Source organism: Phaethon aethereus (genome assembly GCF_964289735.1).
Source record: "Phaethon aethereus genome assembly, chromosome: 21".
NCBI classification, from domain to species: Eukaryota; Metazoa; Chordata; class Aves; order Phaethontiformes; family Phaethontidae; genus Phaethon; species Phaethon aethereus.
Window position 1 is genome coordinate 8,785,973 of NC_138597.1, and position 26,076 is coordinate 8,812,048.

A 26,076-nucleotide genomic window follows, 5' to 3' on the forward strand; every position below is an offset into this window, starting at 1 on the left:
CGCCTGCGTGGATTTGCGGGCGTTTGCAACTAGAGCTTCCTGAGAAAAACACGTTAGCCTGTTGGCAATCGATGTCAGTCAAGCTGCCCCATGCCCAAAATGGGCAAACCACGATCAGGGCTGAAGGGCTACATCAAAATGGAGCACGGGCAGACTTTTTTTGAAGTCCTTTAAGCGGCCGCTGGCTACGAGGATGCCTCAGCTCCCGCCAGGGCTCAGGGCTCCGCAATCCCACTTGCCTGGCACACCTCGCTCGGAGCCGGTGGCGGTCGAGGGTATTTCATATACCAGCCTACAGGCTACAGCCCATGGCCTGAGCTTGTGGCACTGCCGTGATTCAGAGACACAAGCGTCTCTCCCGTGTTCCCTGGACACACGGAGGAGGATTTCCCCTCTCCAGAGCAGAGACCGCACCGTGCAGCCCAGCAGCCCGGACCGGGGCTGCGACAAGGGTGCCTTCGGCTCTGATTCTTGCTGCAAGATCACTTTTTTTTGCCACATAGCTCAGGGTTCGGGTTGGCTCAGAGAGCCGATACTCGAAACGGGCTGCCATCCCAGCACCCTGCCACTTTGGCCCTTTCCAAAATACCCATGTATCGGTCAGAACGCTGGCCCGCGACGTCTTCGCCAGAAATACCACCTCCCCCCCCCCGAAAGCTTGGCGGTTTGATTTTGTCGTCGGCAGTCCTGGTCTGCAGCGGAGGTGTTTCCAGCCGCCTTCTGTCTTGTGTGAGCCGTCTCTCGGCGCAGCGGGCTCCAGGGTGGGCTGAGCTCGCGTTGCCCCTCCCGCACACCGCTCCTTGCGTCTCCCCGTGATGCAGGGGCTCCGGTCCCTGCCATGCCACCGGGAGCAAGGTGGGAAACTCCTGCCCTTCGCCGGCCGCTCCACTGATGTGCGGCGGCACTCCAGCAGTGCTAACCTTACCGTTTCTCTTTGCCCTAGGGCGATTTATCCTCTGGCAGACTCCCCCTCAGTGAAGATGTCCCAGTCGTCTCCAGCTGATGAAGGCACAACGTTTGAGCACCTCTGGAGCACACTGTAAGTGGCGGTTGTTCATTTCCCGTGAGGTGTATTCTGAGGCAGAAGCAGCTCTTTGCTCCGTAATCTGTTTTAGCACGTAGCGTCGCTGGGGCCCGAAGGGAGGCAAGTTTCTTTTGCACGCTCCCGTTTTCACGTATTCCTTTTCCACGTTTGGAAGTTTGCTCCCAGACTCCAATCCCTCTGCTCAGGCCATGTCTTTTGGCAAACCCTTTTGCCCTGGTGACGGCAGGCGGTTCGAGGGCGGCGGAGCATGCATGTGCTGAAGCCAGAGCCCCGCAAACCTTGTTTCCAGGAATTGGGTGCTGTTTCTGAAAAGGGTGGTGCGGCCGCCAGCGCTTTCAATGCGCACTGTAAATGCAAAGGCAGGAGAGCTGCGAAGCGCGGCGCAGCGTTCCCGCAGCGCGGCTGCCCCCGCGCACATCGGACATCGGCACTGGGGCGCGCTTCCTCTCGCTCGAGGAGGCAAAGGTGTTTGGGGAGCAGAAATGCCTCAGCAGCAGCTGGGAAGGGGAGACACCGACTCATCCTCGCATAGAGGAGAGCAGCCGGGCCACGTCCCCAGGGCCCTTAGAAGCTGAACCGTGGCCCTTAGGGCCGGCGCTGGTACGTGGCACTGTCTGTCTCATGTAGAGGTCCGTTTGTGGGTGCAGTGCTGCAGGGCCGCATGGAGATGGTGACGGGGCCAGAGCAAAGGTCCCCTTTCGGCTGGGACCCTTGCCTGCGCTGTGGCAGGGGTCACAGGGACCAAGCCTGGGAGGACGTGTGCTTGCTCGTCGGTCTCCACTCATGAGGTCATGAGGCTCAGTGGCTGCCTAATTAAAATGGGTATTTTCTAACATTAAGCATCTTCCAGTCACGCCAAGACTTTTGCAAGTCACGTGGCCCTTGAGCCGCACGCTCTCTTCTAGCAAGGAAGAAGGACTGTGCTTCATGCCATCCTTTGCCTTCCTTCCTCAGTATCCTCTCACTTAAAGACATTCCGAGGTGACACATACGCTGGGGCAGATGAAGAACTTCCCATCTCTGCTTGCTTTACCCACCAGGCAACAGTATGCCTGAGCAAAGCCTGCTCTGCCGTCTGAAAATAAAAGCAGAGGATGGAGGGAGAAGTTGCAGAGGATGGAGGGAGAAGTTGAGAAGGGGACAAGGTTCAAGGGAATCGCAAGTTGCTGGGGGCGGTGGTGCAGGCTGTGCCGGAGAGCTGACGGTCTGCCATCGCCTTTCCAACAGGGAGCCAGACAGCACCTACTTCGACCTCCCTCCGGCCAACCACGCAGGCAGCAATGAGGTCTCCAACCGCACAGAGGTCACGATGGACGTCTTCCATATGAGAAGCATGAATGACTCGGTCATGGTGAGTGTGCTCAGCCTGCGCAAGTGGGAGTTGCATCAAGCACAAACCTGTTTTCCCCGCAGTGGGTCGGGGGCTCGGGGGAGGAGGTGGGATGCTTGCTGGTTCATGAACCGAACACAGCCACTGCAGGCGCCGCGCTGCTGTCACGTCTGCAGGGTCTGAGAACCTGTCATCGATGCCGGCGCTGCGAGGTTGCGGCCAGATGGTGCAGCGTTCCGTAAAATAGCGGCTATTTCTGAACAGATAACATTGCTGCGTGCAGCAGCCCGGGCTCTGTGCCGTACCGGGGCGGTGGAGCTCGGTTCCTCGACAGGAGGAGAGTGGAATTCGCTCCGGTTTAAGCACGCTGCGCGGTAAAAGCCGTTCGTAAGCTGCCGGCGAGGCAGAGCTGCCGGAGGGGCGCGTCGCGCTCCCAACGCCCAGCTCTGCTCCCGCCGCGGTCCCCGAGGGTCCGTGCCATTGCCCTTCACTCCAAGAAGCCGGCGCGCCGCCGTCTCAGGCAAAGGGTTTGAAAAGCGCAGCGGGCGGGGGGGCGGCCTCCCAGGAGCATCCCTGAAGCAACGCTGGCCGTTGCAGCCTCTCCCTCCAGAAAGCCGCCGTTTCCCTCCTCGCCAGCTTGCGTCCCCTCCCCCAGCCCCCTTTTCCCTCTCTTTTCGCTCGCTTTCCCTCCTTCCCCAGCCTTTTGTCTGCTGCGGGCAGGAGCCTGGCAGAGGGACCAGGTGGGGCGGCGGCGCTAATTGGGGAGCTGCCCCTCGCTGAGCTTCCCGTCACCTTTCTTCTTCGCTGTAAGCGAAGCCGAGCACGGCGGGAGACGGTGCAGCCCGGGGTGCTGCCGGAGCCGGGCAAGCTCTGGCCTCGCGGGGCTCTGAGCGCAGTGGCCGCACACAGGCAGGGCAGAGCCGGCTCCTGGCCCTCGCTCGGCTAACGTCCCGGTAGTAAATATTTACACTGGCCCATTGTGCAACCGGGCGCGGCGGCGCTGAGCTCCCAGTGAGCCGCGGCCGGCTCTCGCCGACTGGCATCACCGCGACGCGTGGCAGGCGGGCATACATGAAAATAAACGCACGGGTAACGTGCTGCTGCCGGCCTGAACACAAGGCAAGACCCGTGGGCAGAGGGGCCGCTGGGACGCCCGCCGCTCGTGGTGCTTGACGGTGCTGGATGTGCAGCGGGTGCTGCGGCACCCGGTGACGGTGCTCGGTGGCTGCGAGCAGGCCGCCCAAACGCTCCGTGACCTGCCCTCCAGCCCGGCATCACGCTCCCTCCCAGCGTCGCATGGGCAATGCATTGCTCCTAAAAACCTGTTGCAGGGTGCTGTGGGAGGAGCTGCTGTAATTAAAGATGTGAACGAGGCCTCAGCCACCCCTTTTGCTTCGAGGCGACGCGGTGGTTTGCGCAGGCTTTAGGCTTTACGTACACCGCTGCCACTGACCTACTTGCGCGTGGGTCCGCGCGTGCGCGGCGGCGGCGGCGGGAGGCGGGCGGCGCATGCTGGGTCTGCCTTGCAAAAGACGCCATGCCACTCTTTGGGCTGCTGATCCGCTTCCGTCTGCAGCCTTCCGCGGCTGAAGGAAACACCGTTCCCCCGTCCGCCTCGAGTGGGAAGGAAACCTGCCCGGTCGCCGCAGATCTCTACCTATCCATCGACCCCTGTCTGTCCAGCTGGATATCTGTCTAGGCATCCATCCCTATCGATCCACACCTATCCTCTAGATGCCCATCTGTCCACATCCACCCACATCTCTCCATCTAGATAGCGATAATCTCTGAGATACGGAGCGCTCGCTGCATCACCCGGGCGCTGCAAGGTCAGCCAGCTCGGTCTGCGGGTAAAGGGTGCCGGCCGAGCGGGTTTCCAGCCCGGCGCGGCTGCAAGCAGCTTTCCGGAGAGGAATCTGGTGGGGTGTGATGGTGGAGCTGGACACCCGCGCTCCCTGCAGTGGGAATGGTTGGTATTGCCCAGTCCATCACTGGGCAAGCTGGGGCCTGCCCTGTGCTTTAATGAATAGTCATGAGGGACGGAAAGGGGTGGGCCCCGTTTTGTTGTTGGATGCAGCTAGTTGACAGATCTAAGGGAGATGAAAAAAGCAAAACCAACACACGGCGGCACACGGGTGGCCGGCGCAGCATCCCTGGCACTGCCCGCCCCGGCCCTGCTCCCGCGCTCCCTCGTTCCACCTGCCTTAATGCTCCGGCCGTCCCCGACCCCATGACTCCTGTGGCAGGACGCTGCCTGGCGCTCCGTGAATCCCGAGACGACTAAAATGCTGTACATTAGCGACCCGATGCAGCATTATACCACGGTAGGTGCTACTTGTTGTTTACGGGTTTTGCCTTGCTGCTCCTGATTTGAAATCGTCCTCGGCCGCCGAGGCAGGAGCTGGGCACAGGCTGCGGCTCTGCCAGCTGAGCTTCCGTGCCCGCCGCCACCCAGGACACGCCAGGGGCTCGGTATGGCACAAGCCTTCCTCTGTCCCGCGGCTGCGTGGAGGAGCTGCAGCTGCTCCGGCCCCAGCCGTGAGCCGTAACCCGTGTCGGCATGGGATGCGGCAGCCTGGGCGCCTCGGTCGGCATTCCCCTCTCGCTTTGCCCGCTTGCGGAGCCCAAGGTGCGGATTAAACCCGCGGTGCAAAGGGCATGGGCTCCCTCACGCGCGTAGGTGCGGACGGGAGGGGTGTTAGCTGCAGCATCCGTCCCAGGAATGCGCGGCGGTGCTGGGTACCACGGCACCAGTGTCTCTTCCACTGGGGACCTCCTCAGCCGAGCTCATGGCATGCTTTGCTCCCCTGGTTTAAAGTCTCCGGGAGGGCAGAGCGGATGAAACGGTACCTGCGCTTGCAGGCGACACGTTTTCAGCCTTGTCCTCAAGCGCTGAGGCTGCTTGCCCCAGCGAAAAGGGTTTGTCGTCTGCTCTCTGGCATTGGGAAAAGTTAGGTGCAGGCAGAGAAAGGTGCGGTGCTGCGCTTCCCGACCAGAAATTACCTCGTTCCTCTTTTCTGTCTCACGCATGCCGGTGTAAAGCACATGTGTACCAGGTGCGTTTTGTAGCATAGTGCTGTTAGGTGGGAGAACGCTGCTGTGAATATTTATATACGTGTGTGGCTAAATGTGTATATATGTATATATTTCTGTTTATTTATAGATATATATTTATAATGTCTGCGTATATTTACAGACTTACAGGCACAAGCTGACACCCACGTACACACACAAACGCTCATGCCTTCGACTTGTCTTCTAAGGGAATGTTTCCAAAACGGAGTCAATTTGTAAAAGCAAGTTGGTCGTTTCCCCCCGCCGCACCTGACTTCGGGCATCTCTGCCAGCAGATGGCTGGAGCTCCGGTACTCGGGCGCTGCCCGCTGCTCCGTGCTGGCCGGGGTGCCCGGCTCGGGGCGGCCAGCCCGGCTCGCGGAGGTGACGCCCTGGCTCTCGCATCTCCTTCGGGTGCGAAGAAGCCGTCCTTGTCCCCGAGGGGGGGCCCTCTCCCGTGCGGAGGTCGAGATGCTCTTCTCAGGGGGTCGGTCCCGATTTACCTGCCCGTTAAGCTTTACGGCCGCAGGCTTCTGCTGCTCGCAGCCCCGGCTCCAAGCACCGCAAACTCACAAAATCATGGTGGGGGGCGACTTCTGCGGCGTTTTTTCCGGCCGCTTCCAAGGGCCGCCTCAGCCCCAGCCCTCCCCGCCGCTCCCGAGCAGCAAATATTGCCGGGAGGTGAAAGGCTTCCCGTTTTTTTCCCATTTCGGCAGGAGGTGAGGCACCACAGGAGCGCACGTGCCGGGCTCTGCCGCCGCTCCCCACGTAGCCAGGTGGCTGGGCCCACGGCACGCGTGCAGCCCATTCGAAAACATCATTTTGAGAACAAAAGAGCTCGGTTGTGATACTCGTGGATTTTTTGGGCTGCAGCTCGGCCTGGACAAGCCGTGACCCCTTTTCCCCTCGCTGCTCTCCTCCAGGTCGAGGCCCGAGCTTTGCTCTTCAGGCGCGCCTCGCGCGGCACGCCTTCCAGCCGCTGTCGCCCGCCGCCGAGGCTGCCCCGGCAGTTCCCGGCTGGACGGCAAGGGCTTTCCCCGTGCATTTCCAGCGCTCGTTTTGCCGAAGCTTCTCGTACCTTTTTCTCCGGGTGGAAAGCTTGGACGGGGTGGTTTGTCTTTGGCAGGGCTATTTATAGAGCGGCGAGAAGGAATAGAGGGGTTTGCGCACATATTTTAGGGGAGAAAATGGCTGTACGTGTGAAAGCAAGCCAGATCTTGTTCAGCATTCCTCCAGTTAGTCACAGGCTCCAACGACCTTGCGAGAGATGCAGACAACTGGGAGAACTTTCCTGGAGAAGGATGATTGCCTTTAAACCATTATGCATCGTAGACGTTTGGGTGAGGTTGGGATCCCAAGTTAAAACATGTCTCTCGATTCCTAAGCCGTGAGCCTCGCGGCCCTTCGGAGAAGGCGGATGGCTGCGCCCGCCGGGCTGAGGGACGGGGACGGCCGTCTTCCAGCAGCTCACGGTGTCCCAGAGCTGCCCCAGCGGGTGCTGGTGGCCGGAGGGACGAGGGCCTCGCCGGGGCGCCGGAGCTGGGCCACAGGGGAGCGCGGGCGGGCAGCCCCGTTCCTCCGCCGACGCAGGCTGCTGCGGGCACGGGTGGCGACGCAGTGGCCACTGCAGGTGGTCACCGGCAGCGCCCACCTCTGGGACTTGCAAAGGTTGGGAGAGCGGCCCTTCAGCCACGCGGGACTTGCAGATTTCTGGGGAAAAAAACATCCCACTTGCTTTGAGAAAGAGCGATGCTTCAGGTTTTTGGGGTTTTTTTTAGTATTAGCTTATTTCTCTGCTATAGAAAAATTGATTTTTTGGTCTGATTTTCAGATGAAAGATTGAGACCGCTTTAGCCATGCGGCTTGTGAGAACGTAGGCTCACTTAGGCTATGCTCACAGAAAAAAGAGCTTCCAGCTCTTACTGGAAGTATTTGACAGTAATTGTTCAGAAGAGGAGTAAGAAAAAAATTGCAAAAAGTCAGGAGTTGGTCCAGCGTGTCTGGAAGGAGAGCCAGTACACGCCGAAATGGGTACGTTTGCTCCGTGACCTCACTGCAGCGTGCTGCACCGCAGCTACGCGCTTTGTCGGTTTGAGGTTTTCCCCAAATTAGACCTGCATCAGTGAAAGCCACTGAAAGCAAACATCCCGGCTAGGAAATGAATTACAGAAACCGCCGTCCAGAGCTGCCTCTTCTTAGAGAAGCGCTTCCAGAAGTGCTGCGCGTGGGTACATCCGCGACAAGCGGACACGTGCGGGAGGTGCTTGGAAAACAGGCTGGGCTCTCAGCGATGCAGCCGCGAAGGCAGCGACGCCTTCGCCGGAGGGCTGGCGGTCGCCTCACGCCGGCGCTGCGCGCCAGGGCGGCTTCCCCGGGCCTCGATGCTGTGGCCGCCGGAGAGGCCACCCTCGAGCACAGCCCTGCGCACGGGACGGGGCCGTCGCTCCCCACCCCGCCGCGGGACGTCTCCCACAGGGTGATCCCTGCCCGCTGGCCCGCTGGCCCGCTAGCCCAAGAGCGGCTTTGCGCAGCCAGATGCGCTAGAAATCCAGGGATCTCGGCCCCTTGCTGACTCCAGCGAGCATGGAGCTGGCAGGAGGGAGTGATTTAAGCGCGCTGGGTTTATCCCTTCCACAAGCGGCGACCTGCTCGAAAAGCCGGGCGACCCAGCGCAGCGCCTTTGGCTGGCTTTGCCGCACGCTGGCCCTTTAAGGAGGCTGTAACAGGACACCTGGAGCCCTGGAGAAGCGTGGCTGAGGTTTCCATGTCTCTAAACTGGCTGGTGTTTTCTTTTTTCCCTCCTCCCCTTTTCCCTTCCTCCAGTCCCAGTTCAATTTGCTGAACAACAGCATGGATCAGAGCATCGGCAGCCGAGCAGCCTCCGCCAGCCCCTACAGCTCCGAGCACACCTCCAATGTCCCAACGCATTCGCCCTACTCGCAGCCCAGCTCTACCTTCGACGCCATGTCCCCAGCGCCCGTCATCCCCTCCAACACCGACTACCCGGGTCCCCACCACTTTGAGGTGACCTTCCAGCAGTCCAGCACCGCCAAGTCAGCCACCTGGACAGTAAGTCGCATGTCTTCTTGCCTTCGCTAGAGAGATGCTCGCCACTGCAGACAGGGTTTGGGGCCAGCTGCAAACACCCGAATGTCTCGGTGGTGCTTTGCAGCGGGACACGGAGGGCACGCTTGCACCCGACGGGGACTTGGCCAGTGCAGGGTGGCCCTGGAAAGGGAAGAGCGGTGCTTGCTTTGCAGGGATTTTCCCGCGAGGGCCGTTAAGCGTGGAGGTTCGAATGTAACCTTTCTCGCAGCAATTCCCTAAACCGTGGGTGAATGTCCCCAACAATCGCAAAGCTGGAGAAATGTCCTGGGAAAGCATCTGCCTTGTTCGTGGCGCTTCCCTACGTTTCGCCAGCGACCGCTGTCAGAGGCGAGGCAGTGGGTGAGACGCACCTTTGCTGGCATCTGCTGGGGCTGTCCTCAGCTCTGCCTCAAGTCTTGCTTTTCATGTACAATCCTTTTTCAACTCGTATCGGAAGAGTAACTTAGCCTCTAGAAGCCAGGGCAAAGTAATGGAGTAGGTTTTTAATCACGGAGGGGTCGCTGCGCAGCATCGTGCCGTGGGGTGATATGGGCGCAGCCGCCGGGTCCTCGGGAGCGGAGATGCGGGTTTGGTCTGACCGCAGGTCTGCAGCCCGGCAGAGGAGTCCTCCGCAGGTCAGCGACCCAGGAACCGGGCTGAGCGAACGCCGGCCGCTTTGCTTTTTGCGGCAAAGCGTCCTGAACTCGCATGCTGGCTCTCGGCTCAGCGCAGCGCTGTCCCTATAGTTTTAAGAACAAACGGCACTTGCGGCCGGTGGCGCGGGCATTTCTGCGGCGGACGCCTCCCTGAGTGCCTGGGAGAGCTGGCATGCTTGAGGCAGGCGGGTTTTCCCCTCTGGGAAACGGTAGCGGAGCAGAAAGGCTGGGAGGAGATGGCTGACACAACGAGGGAGCAATGGGGTTTCCTCCGGGGCAGCCGTTTGACATTGTCACGGAACGGGCAGGGCAGTCCGGGGGCGACAGATCGGCCCAAGGTGTGATAATGACTTTGTTTTTTGGAAGCCGGTGTGTTTAATTGCCAAGACCGTCCTTCCCGCGGTAGATGGAAAGCGTCCTCGGACGCTTTTGTGCAGGCAGAGCCCGGGCCGTGGCCGGCGGGTGCTGCTCCACGGCGGGCTGCTCCCGGTGAGAGGGCGCAGGAGGGGACGGGCTACGGCAGCTGCCGCAGCGCCGGGTCTGTCTCTGCTGCGAAAACCGGCAGGCAGGCGGAGTGGGACGACCAGCAGCAAGCCGGCAGCGAGCCGGTGTTTGAATGCAGCCAAATTCATGGTGGGGCAGCCGAGCGGCTTCCCTGCGTCCGGTCAGCGGAGCTTCACAGCTTCGCCGCTGGCTCGTGCTGGGACCAGCACTGCGATTAAATACCGCTCACCCTCATAGGTGAGTCTTCACTCTTTTGCACTGTCTTCCCTTGCAAGACGTTGCTAAAGGATGCATTTCATCAGGTTTTGAAGAAACCAAAGGTCCTCGGGGTAGGACGTGAGGCCAGCCCGCTCCGATCCCTATTGGGGGATAACTCATGCCGGCTAAAAGTAGAGCTGCACAGGACCTGCACAGGGGAAGGAGGCATTGCCATGCCACAGAAGCATCCGAATGGAACCCAAACCCACAGTGATGCAGGGTGTCCTGTCCCGGCTTGTCCCGGCGCAGAGGGAGGGGGACGGGAAAGTGCCTGACGCTCGCCCGCCACTGTCCCCAGCTGGCAGTGCCCGGGGGTGGCTTTGGGATGGAGCAGACGCGGCTCTGGGCAGCGCTGCAGGCAGGGAGTGTTCACGCAGGGCAAGAGACGGAGAGAGCACCTACTAACGATACTCTCGGTGCTTGCGTCAATTAGCAGTAGGTAAATGGTCCCGGACGATGCGTGTTGCAGCCACAGGGAGTAAATCCAAAAACCCGCTAAGGGCCTTTTCGCTGGTTGTCCCCAAAGAGCAGAGGGAGCAACAAGAGGTTCCCGAGGCAGTCGCAGGTGGCGAGGGAGCCCGTGACGGCCCCCTTCCCTCGCCGGAGCCATCCCAGGCGCCTGAGATCTCTCCAAACGGAGCCCAGACTGTCTCGGCGTTACCCCGTGCTGGGAGCTGTGCTGCTCAGGCTGGGATCGGTCTTTTTCTCAAGCCTTTGCGTTAAGGTCCCCGTTGTACATCGGAGCCGCCGGTGCCATGCCGATGCCATGAGAGCCCTCCTAGACTCGGGGGAGCCGCTGGACTCGCAAGGTGCCTGGTGAACGTGCCACGGGCAGCCGTAAGCACCTGCCGAGGATGCTCCCGGAGCCGGGAGTTGGGGCTGCCGAGCGCGCGGCTGCGAGGGGGGGCTCCTGGGAAGTGGTCCGGAGTGGGGGAGTTAAATGCCAGAACTGGCTTTAATGCTCGGCAGGGCAGGGGGTGAGACGGGTGGCCCTCCGAACCACGATGCTGGGGTGATTGCACATCCCCTGAACGCAGGCTGGCTGCAGGACTAGCGCCCACCAGCCCAGATTTCGCTGCGCTGAAGCTGAGCCTCGTGGAGAACACAAGTGGGTTGGCTGCGTCTTGCACCTTGGAGAGCATGGGGGATGTTTCATTGAAAGAGCAACCGCTGCAGACCGCTGATGCGGGCGCAGGCTGTCCGGCTGTCCGAGGTTGCCAGACGAAGGGCAGTCCTGCTGCGGTGACAGCCAGATTCGTTCCGTCTCCTCCCGGCTGATGGCTGTCACAGCCACGCAGCTGCATTTCTTGGGCTGGAAGACGGGGCTGCTGCCTTCCTCCCACTCGCCTTGAGCTCTGCGTCGCCACTGCCGCGCTTGAAAGTCTCTCCTGGTTAAACAGGGAAAGGAATCCAGCCATTAGCCATACGTTACGTATTGCCAGTCAGTCAACGTACAAATAACAACGCCCGTATGCAGCGTGAGTCTCTACATAAACTGTGCACGTGCGTGTGTGGAGCGTACAAGTAAGCCTAGGAAAGCAGCTAGGACATGCAGGCCCTTGGGAAGGAAAGCTAAGCCTACGGCCAGCGGGGCTGGGAACAGCGACATCGGACAGCTCGGTGCTGGTCCTGCCAAGCTGAATTAACCATCTTGGTGCGCTAAAGGACACACATGGGTTGATTCAGCACTTCGAAAGCAGCAACGCCGCCCATTTCATCCGTGGCTAGGGAAGCCTCGTGGCATTCGGGTACTTTAACTGCACCAAATAATTTAGGCCAGGGCCGTGGCAAGCGTTGGCCACGAATTCGGCGGAGCACGTTGCCGGGAGGCATTTTGGAGCAGTGGGGAGCCCTCCACCCTGAGGAAGGCTCTGCCAGGCAGGCAGCTCCGCGGCCTCCCGCGGTCGGGGGTCGGATCGCAGAGAACCCGGCCACGGGGGAGCTGACAGCTGGGTGCAGGCAGTGCCAGAGCAAAGACTTCGCTGCGAGTCGTCTTGTCAAACCGTTTGGCGTAGTTTTGCGCTACATAAGCTTTGGTTGATGGAAGCGTGTAGGCTCCTATTTTTGAAGGGTTTTGACCGAATCCCTCTGGCTATTCCTCTGGGACACTGGGCGTTATCCATTTCCCGCGCTTAGGAAAGGAGGCTCCTAAGGGAGCCCAGGGCTAGTGGCCAAAGGCCGTCTGGAGATGAGCCATCTGCATGGCGGGGTGGCTTGCTCTACAGGGCTGGGCGGGCGAGCGTCACCCAGGCCAGGGGAGCAAGGTACCTCCGAGCCCGCTGCCCCGGCGCGCACATGCAGCCCTCGCGTCCCCACTTCAAACCCTCCGTTGACAAAACAGAAAAGGTTTGGGAGGGAGATCCAAAGAAGATGAAAGGTTTGGAACGGACGCCTTGCAGGGCGATACCAGAGAGACGCTCTGCGTGCGAGGTCTCCACGAGAAAAGGAAGGGAGGCTTGATCGCAGCCTGCACAGGAGGTGGTTTCTGATAGCAGACAGCTCTTTAATCTAATAGAAAAAGTCATAATGAGACCCAGTGCTTGGAAGCTGAAGCCAGGCAAATTCAGACTAGAAACAAGGTGGAAATTTTTTAACAGTGAGGCTAATTAACCATAGGAACAGTTTAGGCAAGGAATGTGAATGTGGTGGATTCTCCAACTCCTGAAGTATTCAAATGAAGAGTCTGCATATCTCTCGAAAGATAAGCCGCACTTCAAGCAGGCACCGCTGGCTCAACGCAGAACGAGTGGGCAGAGATCTTAGGCCAGCAGTGTAGGGAATCCAACCAGAGGCTCATCATCTGTTCTCTCTGGCCTTAAAATGCTGAATTTCCGAATATAGGAAGTGGCTGAACGGAGAAGGGGCAAAGACTGGGGACACGGCTTTGGTGCTCACGTTACCAGAACCTGCTCTGTCCATGCAGGGTGCCGGACAGCAGGTGGGTGACATCGGGCGTCCTGACTCCCACGGTGGCCTCTGAGCACCGCACATTGCCACAACCCCGAACCGGAGCGGCCGTGCCAGTCTGTGCTGCAGGAAGCTCTCCAGGCTGCGGTCGCCTCCCTTTTCATTTTTAATGGCCTTCTTATCAGCAGAGAGCAGTGGCCAGATGCCGAAAATAAGGTTTTCCCCGTAGGTTTGAAGCCCCCCTCTGGTAGGCTGCTTTGACGGGGCTGGGAGGAGGACCGGGAGCTGCGGCGCTGCAAGACGGGGCATGCCGGCAGCCTGCCTGCTTGTTGGAAGCTATCAGGACTCTCGGTTCCCCGGAGCTGCCCGTACATGCTAGAGCCGCGAGCCGATCTCGGCTGTTTTCTCACAGGCAGCCCCTTGCCACGCCGGCCAGCTGGTAACTGATAGATAATTAGTATTTTTCTCAAGTCGGGTTTGCGGCGGATCGGTGCTCGCTCCCCTCTAAACCGCTACCGCGTGCGCCGGAGCCAGCAGAAGTGTTAATAGGGTCTTTGGCCTCCCGTGGCCTGGCTGCAAAAGGACGCGGGGGCTCGAGCCCCCGGCGCGGGGCAGCTGCCGGGGCTCGCACAGAGCCCTGGGAGTTGGGGGGAGATAGACAGACCCCCGAGCGAAGCAGGTGGGGGGTCCCCTAGCCCAGGCGTGGGCACAGGGAGGTCCGGGCCATGTCCAGGGTCTTGCCTGCTGCTTTGGGGTGCGACCAGCCTGCAATGGAAAGGCTGGCGAGGCTCAAAGCCGAGGTGAGGTGCTCCTGCTGGGACGGACGCCGTCCAGCAGTTACCCACGGCAAACCCGTCCGCGTCCCAGCGCTCGGGCTCCTTTCCAGATTTTAGGGAGGTACCTGTCCAAGAGCAGCAGCCTGGAGCTGCGCGGGGGGCATGGCTCAGTACATCTGCCTCTGGGCCACAAACATCTTTGTTTTTATCCGGGTAGCTGGGCAGAAGAGCGTGGATATTTTGGCGTGCCAGAAGTAGGAAAGCAACCTCAGCATCAGCCTGCTCCAAAGCCCATTGAAGCCAGCCCACTGGAGGCTTTCCACCAGCTTTCGCAGGGCGTGGATGAGGCTCCAGGAGCTCCAGACACAATGGAATTAAGAAAAAAGGCAAAGGAATTCAGTGTGCGATGTTCCAACACGATCCCGCTATCAGCTCCACTATCTCGAACGTGTATGGTATGCACAGGTCAAGGGAACGATTTACTGGCAACCACTGCTCCGGCGGGAAGGCAACGCTCTCCCGCAGGGACTGCTGCGGAGACGGGAGAGGACGCACCGGGGAAGCGAGGTTGCTCCCGGCAGCTCCTCTACGCTTGGGTCACGCAGGGGAGGTGGGGGCCGAGGGACCCGCCGGAGGAGCCGAGATAATAAATAGGCTGCAGGAAGAAACGCGTCCCTGCGCTCCGGCCCAGGCGCGGTCTCAGGGAGCGCGGCGGCGGCCGCAGCCCGGTGGCTCAGCCACCGGCGCTCCCCGCCTCGGCCGCCCCAGCCCAGCGCCTGGGGAGCGGGCGTGGGGCCTGCCGCCGCACCGCCGGGAGCGGGGGGTTCCGCCACGTGGGGCCGCGTCCCGCGCCACGAGAAGCACGGCTGAAAGCCCTCCTGGGAGCCCCGGCGCCTGACGGAGTGGGGAGAGAGGCGCTGGGCGGGCCCTCGGCTAAGCACGTTCCCGCGCCGGGCCGGGGCCGGGGCCGGGAGAAGGCAGGAGGCACAGCTGCCTCCGGCCTGGCGCAGCCTGCCGGGGTGCTGCAAGAGGCTGCGGCCTCGCGCCGAGTCCAGGTCTTGCTGCTCCGGCTTCACATTTCGTTCCCAGCAGCGACTCCCGAGCCCGGCTCAGCCTCTCCTTCCCTCCCCTCCCCGCTTGCTCCCCGTACCCAGGCTTGGCGGTGCGGCAGGAGATAAGCGTCTTGCTGGATTTTCGGCTTCCTTTGCGGATGAGAGGGAGCTCCAGCGCCGGCTTGGTCGGGGACCCGGCTATCCAGACAGGCAGAAGGAGTCAGACTTACTAGAAAAGATTAAAACCACCCCCGAGCGTGCCAGCGCTGGCTGCTTGAGCCATGACTAAGAACGGCCGTGATCCCGCTTGGCAGTTATTTTAAGGATGTGCACACCGGGGAAGGAAAGGAGAGGACTCCTTTGGGGGTGAACCAAGGGATTTTAATTAGCAGTAATGGCACGATAATAAAGGTGGCAGAACGCTGGCCGGAGCGCGCGCAGCTTCCCCGCGCTGTCTGCCACAGGGGTGGCCCCGGCCCCGAGCCGCGGCCGCTGTCCCGGCGCCGGCGGGAGCGCGGCTCCCCGCGGCCGCCGATGGCCAGACTGAGCAGCGGGATCCTGCGCAGAGGCCGGGGGCTCTGCCAGGCGCCTTGGGACCCCCGTGGCCCGGACACGGCTGGCGGTGCCCCGGCCATCACCCCGAAGCACCACGGCCGTGGCACGGGGCTTGTGGACGCAGGCGTTGGGGCATCGCTTACAGCCGTCCGATGAGCTCCTCTTGGGCAGCGGTGCTGCACCGGCCAGACTGGAACCCGGCTGCTGGTAAGCGAGCAATAACGTCGCTTTGGGAGGAATTTCCAGCTCAGCGAGAAGCTATAGAGTCCGGTGATTAAAAAGCGGTTATTAAAAAAATTAGAAAGAAAAAATTAGCTCTGCAGTCGGCATGTCTTCCAGGATCTGTCGTAACAGATTCGTCCGAGCCGGTTAACGGTATTTGCGGTTTGCAAGATGCTACATGTCTGAGTAAGATGACAGACACATTATTATCACCTCTCCGCCGCGATCTGTCCGAACCTGTCCCAGGATGCAGCTCCGCAGCTGCTTGCTGGGGAGCGCAAGGAAATTAGCAGCCGGAGGCAGCACTTTTCTTCTCCCTCTCTTGCCAGGCCAGTGGCTTTACTGGGATCCATTGACTACAGTCCTGGACACGTCTAGAGTCGAGCTAATGAGGAGCCTGGAATGTAGAGGAGGAGGAGGCTGGTAGGGAGGAGGGGGGAGGATTTGTGGAAAAAGTAATTGTTGAGCAAATCATTTCCTTCAAGAGAGAAAGAGGCCTCGGCTGCCGCCCTCCCGAAGCAGGCAAGTCTAGACGCTTCAGTGTCAACAGTTGAAGATAAATAAGATTTTATCGGCTCCGAATCTGTTGGGACACATCCTCCTAGCGGTTCTGCTGCCCAGGGAGGGCTGGGGGGAGATGGACTTCGCCGGCAGGTCTTTCCACGCAGAAGATGCGGGTCCTTTTTCACGCGAGGCCGACAGTATCCGTGGGGAAACACGCCTCTCCCTGCTCTCGCTTCTTGCGCCGGAGAAGCGGCTACGGGTCTGCGCAGTGCGGTGGCCTCTTCCAGAGCGGGCCCTGGGTTCTTGCTCAGGGTGGGCAGTGGCGGATGGCGAGGCTTAATTTTATGGCCGCTTCGCGGCTGCAGCCGTAGGAGCCGTAGCTGTGGGGCACTAGCTCATTCGGATCTTGCGATGCGCAAAACATTTCCTTGGCTACAGCACCGGCGGTACCGAGGTGACCCTGGTAAACCCCCACAGCGGCCGATTGCACCATGGGGCTCCGGGGATGCTCATTTCCCATCACGTTCGGCGCGGCCGCTGTCTTGCCCAAGAAGTAACCACGTTTCAACGTGGAGGTGAAACCTCTAAAGACACTTTGGGGTACCAAGTCCCTAGAGAACAGAGGTTAATGCTGATCTACTGCTAGCCCTTAAATAATTTGCCTTTTCCAGCGGCACTCTGATAGTTTTGATGAACAGAGATGGCCTTAGCAGTAAGGTAACTGGGGAGGCAGACGCCAACGGTCCAAAGGGTAGAGCAGGAGCTGAAAATAAAGGCCGGAGGTGCCCAGAGGCGGAACGCTCATTCGCCCGGCAGCCGTGAACGGCCTGGGCCCGCGAGACCGGGAGCGCTTTGCCCTGGCAGTGGCTGGAGAGGCGGCTGCCGGACGGCCGCACGCTGCGAGGAGCCGGGAGCGCGGCCGCACACGGCCCAGCCCTGACTTTTCTTGCCCAGAGTTAGGAGCACGGAGTTCCTTAAAAGAATAGTTTGTTATTGTGGAAAGATCTTTGAAGGCAATCGTGGAGCTGTTAAGACACGATAAGGTTATCAGTGGAGGCATGCCTGTGTTGAGCGGCAGCCTTTCTCCCTGCGGGGCAATCGCTCTGCTATTTAACAGAGATTTATCCATGTCATAACATGGTATAATGAGAGAATTTGTTACCAAAGAACTTGCCATAATGCACCTCCACTCTTCCAGAGCAGTTATATTTCCCGGGCATGTTGAGGGCTGCCCGGGAATGTCTACATGAAAGGATCCTTTGACAGGAGTTGTCAGTATTTTAACACCTGGCAAGGAAGAGCCCCCCTCCGAATAACCCTTGTTTTGCCGCGTCGTCTCCTCAAAACGAGGACGTTAAACCCCCGTCGCGCTGCGGGCGAGCAGGTTACGTGGGCGCGGCCACGCGCGAGCTCCCTCTTCCAGCCGGGCCGAGGGGGTAAGTGCGTTCCAAGCGGAGCCCGTGCTTCCAGCTCAGGCGCGATCCCGGCTGGGGACGCAGGATCGCACGCGGGAGGCCGACCGGGCCGCGGCGTTGACGTGCGGTCGGCAGCATCAGGTGTCTGCAGAAAGCGGGGGTTTCAGGGAAAGGTGGTGTTTCTAAGTGTCCTCTCGCTCCGGGCAACTCCGATACTGAGGATTAGTTCTTGCTGCCAGATGCAGCTCCACGTTACACCTCCCGATCACACCCTTGAACGACCACGGCACCTTCCTGCTCTCTCTAGCAGCGAGCAGGCTCTGACCCCCGGGACAGACCCCCCGCCAGCCCCGCTGGGAGCTGGTACCTGCTGCCGGCCGACCGTGGGTCCAAGGCAGCCACCCGCGGCGGGAGCCGCTGCGGTTTGCCTCGGCAGAAGCCTCTCCCCCTCACATCACACACAAACACCGCCTGGATGGTTTCTCTCGTCCGCCTCTTTCGCCGTGCCCGGGGCGGCAGGACCCAGCCCCGGCAGGCCGACACGCGGGCGCACCGGGCTGGGCTCACGGCCGCGGCTCGGAAAGACCCCCGCCCGGGGGAGAGCGGAGCGGGCGGCTCGGCACGGCGGCGGCGCAGGGAGCACACCTGTACCGGGATGGCTCAGGACAAGCTTTAACATCCTCACAACTACTCTGCATGGTGGTATTTTCTTGGCAGCGGGTGTTATGTTGTGGGGATGAGATAAAATACTTTGGGCGGGAACATGCCCCGCCATGCAGGGACTGGCTTCTCCCTGTGCGGCAGGGGTGGGCGCTTGTATAGCAAACACATTCTTTGTGAGATGGAAAACAGCGTGGCACCGGCGAGGCGGAAGGGAAGCGCGCGTCCCCGCACCTGGGAGCCGAGACGCGCGTTTACCGGAAGGCGAAGGACAGGCTCTGCCTCCTCGCGCCCGGCGCACGCTGCCAGCCCCTGCCTCGCTGCGGGCGCTCGCTCGCGGTCGGCCTGGACCCGGGACCGGCTGCCTGCGCCCACCGAGGGGCTCGGCCGTGCGGCGGGGCTGCGAGCCGGGCTGGCGCGCAGGCTCGCCGCTCGCTTTGGGCTGCCGTTCCCTTCCCCTTTTCAGTGGCCACCAGCAGCAGCCCCTGTACCAAGCTGCTCCACGGGCCTCGTGAGGAGCTTGCCTCTCGCTCCTAACCGAGCAAATCCTGCTGTGGCCTCACAAGGAGCCTTTTAGTGGCCGTGAGCCGGTTTAAACTCCGGGTCTTGCATAATTAGCTGTGATTCTGTTAACGACGTTAGGCATGATTTCCTCAGGCTGCGGTACGTCGGCACCCTCGGAGCTCCCCGCCCTCGGCTCAGCCAGGAGCTGCGTGTAATAACAGACTCGGGGTAACGTTACCAAAATGGGCCAAGTGATGAGTGAAGGAGGGTTTATGCTGATTTTCGGCAAGATTTCCGCTCAGTCACAGCGTAGCGGGTGCTCCCGCTTTGCTGCAGGTCTTCAGCTAGCTGGGAAAGCCTTCCTACGGCGCCCGGCCCTGGACCCAGTAGGTGGTTGCATCTGGTTTACGTGGAAAGCGGATCCAATGTAGCGTGGGCGGATTTGGTCACATTTAAATATTTCCAGGGGAAAACCAAATATTGAGCCTAGAGAATAAACAGTTACCGCAAAGACAGGCTGAATTTCCTCTGGTCGCCGTCCCCTACAACGCGCTGGGAACGTGCAACAGCCGTTCGCAACGCCGCGATCCGTCACGGAGCTGCCACGGCGCCCGGGCGCTGCCGGGGCGATTCCCTCTGCCGGTACCTGGAGCGGCTTTGCGCTGGCACGGTCCCTCCAGCATGGCTGCGATACACTAGGCGATAATTGGTTTTATAACGAGTCATTATTTTAATTTGCTGCCGCATTTGTGTTTCTCTCGGAGCGTTGGGAAAGCAGCAGGAGGGCGGATGAGAGGAGCCGGGGGGAGCAAAACGCCCGCGTCGGTGCACGCGGGAGCATCAGCCTGAGTCCAGCACAAGCCCCCAGCAGGGAAGGGAGCCGCGGGCAGGCACGGGAGCGTCTGCCGCCCCACCAGCCCCGGCCACATTCACCCAACAGGCCTCTCTTCTTTTCCAGTACTCTCCCCTGCTGAAGAAACTCTACTGTCAGATCGCAAAGACATGCCCCATCCAGATCAAAGTGTCCACCCCTCCGCCCCCGGGCACCATCATCCGGGCCATGCCCGTCTACAAGAAGGCAGAGCACGTCACCGAAGTGGTGAAACGCTGCCCCAACCACGAGCTCGGCCGCGACTTCAACGACGGTGAGTGCTGCTCTGCCCCTCCGCCGGGGCCGCCCCGCCGGCGGCCTTCCCCCGCGGCCCTCGCGCGCACAGGACGCGCGTCTTGCACAGCCGCGTCCTCCAACACGGCGCTTTGTCTTGCAGGCCAGTCAGCCCCGGCCAGCCACCTCATCCGGGTGGAAGGCAACAACCTCTCGCAGTACGTGGATGACCCCGTGACGGGACGGCAGAGCGTGATGGTGCCCTACGAGCCCCCGCAGGTACCCGGCTGCTCCCGGGGCGGGGGGGCCGGGGCAGCCCCTGCCTCTGGCCAGGCTTCTGCTGGTGCGGAGGGCAAACCCGCTGGTGACAGGGCTGCTTGGTAGGACACCAAGGCGGGAGCGTCCTGCTCGCTCCGGCACATCTAAGGCCACCCCTTGCTTGCTCCCCGCACCGGCGGCAGCTGCGTTCCAGCCTCCGCAGCTCCCAGCCCTCCGAAGCACCCCAGAGCGGCCCGTTCCTGGGAAGCGGGGAGCCAGGGCTGATCCCCTTCAGTCCTTGTACAGTCCCCTCCTCCCCGCTGGGACCACCACCCTTGCCGGTGCTCCCCGGCTCACCCTGCCGAGGCACCGGCCCCGTGCCGGGGTCCAGCCTGCCTCCCACCCCCCACTCCCCGCTCAGCGCCTGCTCTCCCCTCCCGGGCAGGTGGGGACCGAGTTCACCACCATCCTGTACAACTTCATGTGCAACAGCAGCTGCGTGGGAGGGATGAACAGGAGGCCCATCCTCATCATCATCACCCTGGAGACGAGAGAGTGAGTGGCTGTCAGAGCAGGGACGGGCACCGCGGGAGGGCCGGGGTCCTGCGGGAAGGAGCCCGCCCCTGCAGGCAGCACCCCCAGGGGAAGGGGATGTGGCAGCCCCCCGCAGCCCCAGCCCGCAGCAGAGGAAAGGCTCTTCTCTGCTGGCATGGAGGGACCAGGGCCCAGCCCGGTGTCGGCTTCTCCCCCTGCAGCTGGAGCCTTCCTCAGCCTCAGGAGCTCCTCTTCCCCCGGAAGGCTACTGCCGAGGGGCTCGCTGCACCCAGGACCTGGGGGGGCTCAACTGTTTCCTGAGCAACCCCGGGTACGGAGGGAGGGGAAGACACTTTGCCAGTCTGGTTTCTCGGCCGGACTGAGCCACGATGCGCTTCCCAAGCGGAAATAGTCACTGATTTCTCTCTCCTCCCAGCGGCCAAGTCCTAGGAAGGAGATCGTTCGAGGGCCGGATCTGCGCCTGTCCCGGCAGAGACCGCAAAGCCGACGAAGACCATTACCGAGAGCAGCAAGCCCTGAACGAGAGCGCGGCTAAAAACGGCAACGCCAACAAACGCAGTGAGTCCCCTTGCTGGGAGAGGGAGGGGGGCTCAGGGCACTGCTCCGCCGCAGCTCCGGCTCCTGGACAGCGCTTGCACACCCTCGCCGCTCAAAGCCCTGCGATGCTTCTGCCTCTGCTCCTTTCCAGTCACGCCCAAAATCACGGTGCTCCAGCAGCTCAGGCTCCAATCCACATCCAGGCACGAGGCTTTGACCTTTCTTGACTAAACCTGAAGTCACATGATAGGACCCATTCCCTTTTCCCTCCAGAGCGCAAAGGTGCCAGCGCAGGACTTTCGTGGCCAGATATATTTGTTCTTCGCTATTATTACTAACAAAGGGGCAACATCAATGCCAAAACCCAGGTGAAGGGCTGGAGCTTAAATCCTGCAGGGAGCCAAGGTGCTCCCAGCTGCGTCCTGCCCTCCGAGGACAGCATGCCGATGCTCTTCCTCTCTCCCCGAGGACAGCACTCTAACGCTCTTCCTCTCCCCTTTCCAGCATTCAAGCAGAGCCCCCAGGGCATCCCAGCACTGGGGGCCGGCGTTAAGAAACGGAGGCACGGGGAGGAGGAGATGTATTACGTGCCTGTAAGTGTCCGTGAGCCACGCTGGCTGAGAGCTCGGCGGCAGCGTCACCTCTGTGAGAAACGCCTTGGGGATGTGGTGTTGGGCAGGACGGGGTTGCATGGTCTCCCGGAGGGCAGCAGGCACAGGGCCCATGCAGAGACCTAGAGAACAGGAGCAAAAGCATCTGTAAACGCCTATGTCCAAGGGAGTCCCGGATCCCAGATTGTCCCTGGCCACAGTGACACTGCAACTTGTGTGGCCAGGTGGAAAAAAGGGGCCACGAGAAAGACGGCCAGGCGGGACGGGAACAAAGCGAAACCCTGGGCTTGTTCCCTCCTCCAGGTGCGAGGCCGGGAGAACTTTGAGATCCTGATGAAGATAAAGGAGAGCCTGGAGCTGGTGGAGCTGGTCCCGCAGCAGCTGGTTGACTCCTACCGGCAGCAGCAGCAGCAGCTCCTGCAGAGGCAGTAAGTACCACCGCACGCAGCCCCCCACGAGCCCGCGGCCGGGGCAGGCTGGGGAGCAGCCCCTCAAGCGAGCACCCAGTTTGAGGCTGGCCCACCAGCTTGCCGCACGCCTGCCAGACACCTCATGCTTAGGCAGGGCTGACTAGTGCCGTGAAGCCGCCGTCAGTGCGAAGTGGCTTTCCTGTGCCGCAGCCCGCAGCAACACGGCTGCCTGAAGCCTCAGCAGGAACGTCCGGTCGGCCGGAGGGGAGCTCTGGGATGGGGCAGGGCGGCTCCATCCCACCCACCAGAGGCTGACCGGCCGCTTGGCTTTCCCCGCGCAGGAGTCAGCTGCAGACGCCTTCCTCCTACGGTCCTGTCCTTTCCCCCATGAATAAAGTTCACGGTGGAGGAATCAACAAGCTGCCCTCTGTCAACCAGCTGGTAGCGCAGCCAGCGCAGCACAGCTCCGGCTCCGTGCCCAGCCTGGGGCCGATGGGTAAGGTCCGCACCTCGCCGGGCGCCACGGCGCCCGCAGCCGTCCGTGCTGGCAGGGGCTCTGCCTGCCCCTCAGACCGTAGGCTCCCCGCTGAGGGAATGGGTGGCTGTCACACCTCGGGGGGGATGTCTAACGGATCTATGTGTTGCATTGACATGGCCGCTGCCTAGGACCCGGAATGCTGAACAGCCACCCCATGCAACCCAACGGAGAAATGAATGGCGGCCACTCGTCCCAGTCTATGGTCTCCGGATCACACTGCACACCCCCTCCGCCCTACAACCCCGATCCCAGCCTCGTCAGGTAGGGAAGGTGTCCGATGCCCTGTCTGTCTCGTCCTCTGACGTTTCTGGCTGTTGTCCCTCATGCTAACCCTCAGATCTGTCTAGCAACTGGTCAACTGGCCACTGGTCCCAACTGAGAAATCGCTGCTCGTGCAATCACGTAGACAATTCTTCTCAACTCAGAAAGCAAAGCCTAGCTACCTACCAGTCAGAAATCTCTATTGCCCTCATATACCTCTCTCCTGGTAATCCAGCCCTGCTTAATTAAAAATTAAAACAAGAGTCCATTCCTGCCCGTCAAACAGGCACGTAGCTTTGTGAACTTCCCCCTTCCTTACCAGCGATGTCTGGGAATCGCTCCACGTGGCTTACTTCCATCAGGAACGCATTAACGGGTCTGCAGCCGCTCGTTAACGTGTCCCTCTTTACAAAGGCCACAGACGTGTTGACAGACACCCCGCCGCCATCGGGGAGGCTGCGCGTGCGGTTGATCCAGAGGCGCGTAGCCGCGGCCCAGCGCGACGTGCAAACTCCCCCGGCGCACGTCGCGGATCTGCCCCCCAGGTAGCTCCAGCTCCCTCAGGTTGTTCCCAGTAAGGTTCTCAGCCGAAAGCTCTGAAGGGCAGGAGAAAAACTGTAGTGTTAGGAACATAGTCCCAACGCTCCCAAGCGTTGTCCCAACGGCAACAGCCAGAGAGAAAAAGCCGGACCCAGCGTCTGGGGCCCCCCAAGGCGAGCTCCCGCCCGCCCGCAGCCCTCCTGCGTGGCAGGGCTGCGGGAGTGTGGCCGGGGCCGGGGGCAGCAGGAGCGTGCTGCAGCCCCCCCACCTTCTCAACCACCTGAAACACGGTTTGCCCCTACAGCGATGGTTGCGAGCGCAGCTTATATTCGGGAGAAGTTAATGCCGCTTTATTTTCCAAATTTTTTCTGCAGTTTTTTAACAGGATTGGGGTGTCCAAACTGCATCGACTATTTCACCTCACAAGGGTTACAGAATATTTACCACCTGCAGAACCTATCCATAGAGGTAAATGCTTTGGGAAGATCTGTTCTTACCACGTGTTTCTATCGGCTGTTGACCTGAAAAGCAGGGACAAAACCATTTTAAAGGAAAGGGAAAACACTGTGCACCGACCTGTCACACAGAGTATATGCTCCCCAGGATTTATGACTCTCCTTTACGCATGCTCCCGGTCCTTTGGACGTAGCAGTAGCTCAGTCATTGGCAGCCACCACGATAGTCTCAGCTGGTTCTTCCAGACCGTCAGAAAGAAAAGAGCGAAAAGATCCCCAGACCAGACCTCAGGTAGATTTTCCACCTTACACAGAAAAGCCAGCTGAGGTGCTCAGCAACATAAGCCAAAGCCCACCGAGCCAGCGGGAGCACCTCCGCTGCAGTTCGGCGAGTTTTAAATCTGACTCTGACCTGATCTTCCTTCTTCCCCCGTTCATATTTGAGGCGAAAGAGGCTGAAGAAGGGAGTCACACCCGGGGCACTCGTATTAAGGAAACCCTGGAATGAAAGAGCCCAGGTCAGGCAAAAGCCGGCATGACAACCAAGGGAGGGGACGCTAGAAGTACCTGAGCTTGCACAGAGCGTCAGCCCTCGGCTGCCGCCGTTCTCAGTTGAAGCGCAGTCTCTCGGTGACGGTAGCGAGGGAGGCACTGAGGCAGGGGAAGAAAAAATAGTAACATTTTAAACCCTTTGAGCCATAGCAAGCCCTCTAAATCACAGAGCTGGCGTTTTGGCCGAGACTAGCTCCTGCCCCGATCCCGTTTTGCCCCCCAAGCAGTTTGTAGCAGCCATCGTCTACCTGGCAGCTACAGTAAACACGAGACCACGCTTTGGCGATGTGGCTGTTGGTGACACGATGATTTTTCATTGGTAGCTGGGGCCAGTTGTGTAACCTTAGCCTGGTTTTGGACCATTTTCTGAACTAACTCCGTCACCGTCTGTAAGCTGTCAAAGGAAACGTTTGGTATAGCCAAAACTTGTATCAGGTTGCTGAGCTGTGTGTCCGAGTCGGCGTTTGTAATTACTAATTGCATACTCGCTATCTTCTCTGGTTAACGCTCACGTGAGTCTCTGTGTTTGGCATTAACGTGGATCTCTGGCAGCTCCCCGCTGCGCCGGTGTTCGTTCCGGTGCAGGCCCCCCAGTCCCGAGGTTATTGACCTCATTTGGCTGTACGATCGCAGCCCTTGGCATCGTACGAGCCTGCTATGGCCCACTGCGGTGCGTTAGTGCACGACGCCGGCCCCCGCCGGCAACGCGGCCAGTCCCCCGCGGCCGTCGGACCCCCCGGGGGCCGGCGGTACCTGGACGCGCTGCTCCAGCCATCCCGCAGGAGAAGCCAGCCTGGCTGACGGCTCCTCGCCCGGGTGAACAGACGCGAGGACGCTCCACATGCTGCTCTGTGATCTGCGTCCCCTCCCTCCCATTATCCCATCAGTGCGATGTGAACCCACCCCCCAAAAAAGGAAAACGGATTTCTGACCTGCAAAGCTGAGTTTGAGCAACTGCTCAACTGGCTGTCAGTTACAAACGAGAAATGGCCTGTGGGGGACGCACGCGCGGGCTTGCTGCCCTGACCCAGGGTCGGTCCAGCCCCGCCACCGCCGGGTGCTCGGGCAAGCACAAGCTCAGGGGTCCGGGGCTCGCTCCCGCCGGTATGGTCACGTCTCTGCCGGCTGCGCCTCAGCAGTGTTGTTCTTCCAGGATCTCGGAGCACTGAAGATCCCAGAGCAGTACAGGATGATCATCTGGAGAGGTCTGCAGGAGCTCAAACAGAGCCACGACTATGGGACCCAGCAGCTCATCCGCTCCAGCAGCAACGCCTCCACCATCTCCATCGGCAGCTCGGGCGAGCTGCAGCGGCAGCGCGTGATGGAGGCCGTGCACTTCCGCGTGCGCCACACCATCACCATCCCCAACCGCGGTGGGGCCGACGAGTGGGCAGACTTTGGGTTTGACCTCCCGGACTGCAAATCTCGCAAACAGTCCATAAAGGAAGAGTTCACGGAGGGAGAGATCAACTGAGGGTCTCCAGAAGGCAAGAGACCACAGGGGGGAAATGAAAATATTTTCAGCCTTGGCTGTCCGGAGAAGCGCAATTTTGTTGTCCGGAGGGGAACTGCAAGCCGTGTGAGAAGGCACGGCCCTGACCCGCGCGGCAGGCACCCGCCCCGGAGCGGAAACCGCGGTGGCTTCGGCAGAGAGTCGAGGGGAAGAGGAGGGCGGCCAGGCCAGCTCACCGAATGGTGCCCGGATTTTCTGCCTGCCACGGCAGG

General features: G+C 60.8%; 1 protein-coding gene across 1 annotated transcript; it reads left to right on the plus strand.

Moving 5' to 3' along the window:
- Window positions 1-980: 980 nt before the first annotated feature.
- Window positions 981-25,825, plus strand: TP73 (tumor protein p73; the record flags this gene model as incomplete). Its single annotated transcript, XM_082009329.1, has 13 exons — window positions 981-1,039; window positions 2,273-2,396; window positions 8,253-8,498; window positions 19,488-19,674; window positions 19,798-19,913; window positions 20,338-20,447; window positions 20,863-21,005; window positions 21,489-21,577; window positions 21,899-22,023; window positions 22,347-22,501; window positions 22,672-22,804; window positions 23,719-23,812; window positions 25,505-25,825. The coding sequence occupies 13 exons, from the start codon at window positions 981-983 to the stop codon at window positions 25,823-25,825; spliced, it is 1,902 nt and encodes a 633-aa protein (XP_081865455.1).
- Between the last annotated feature and the right edge of the window lie 251 nt (window positions 25,826-26,076).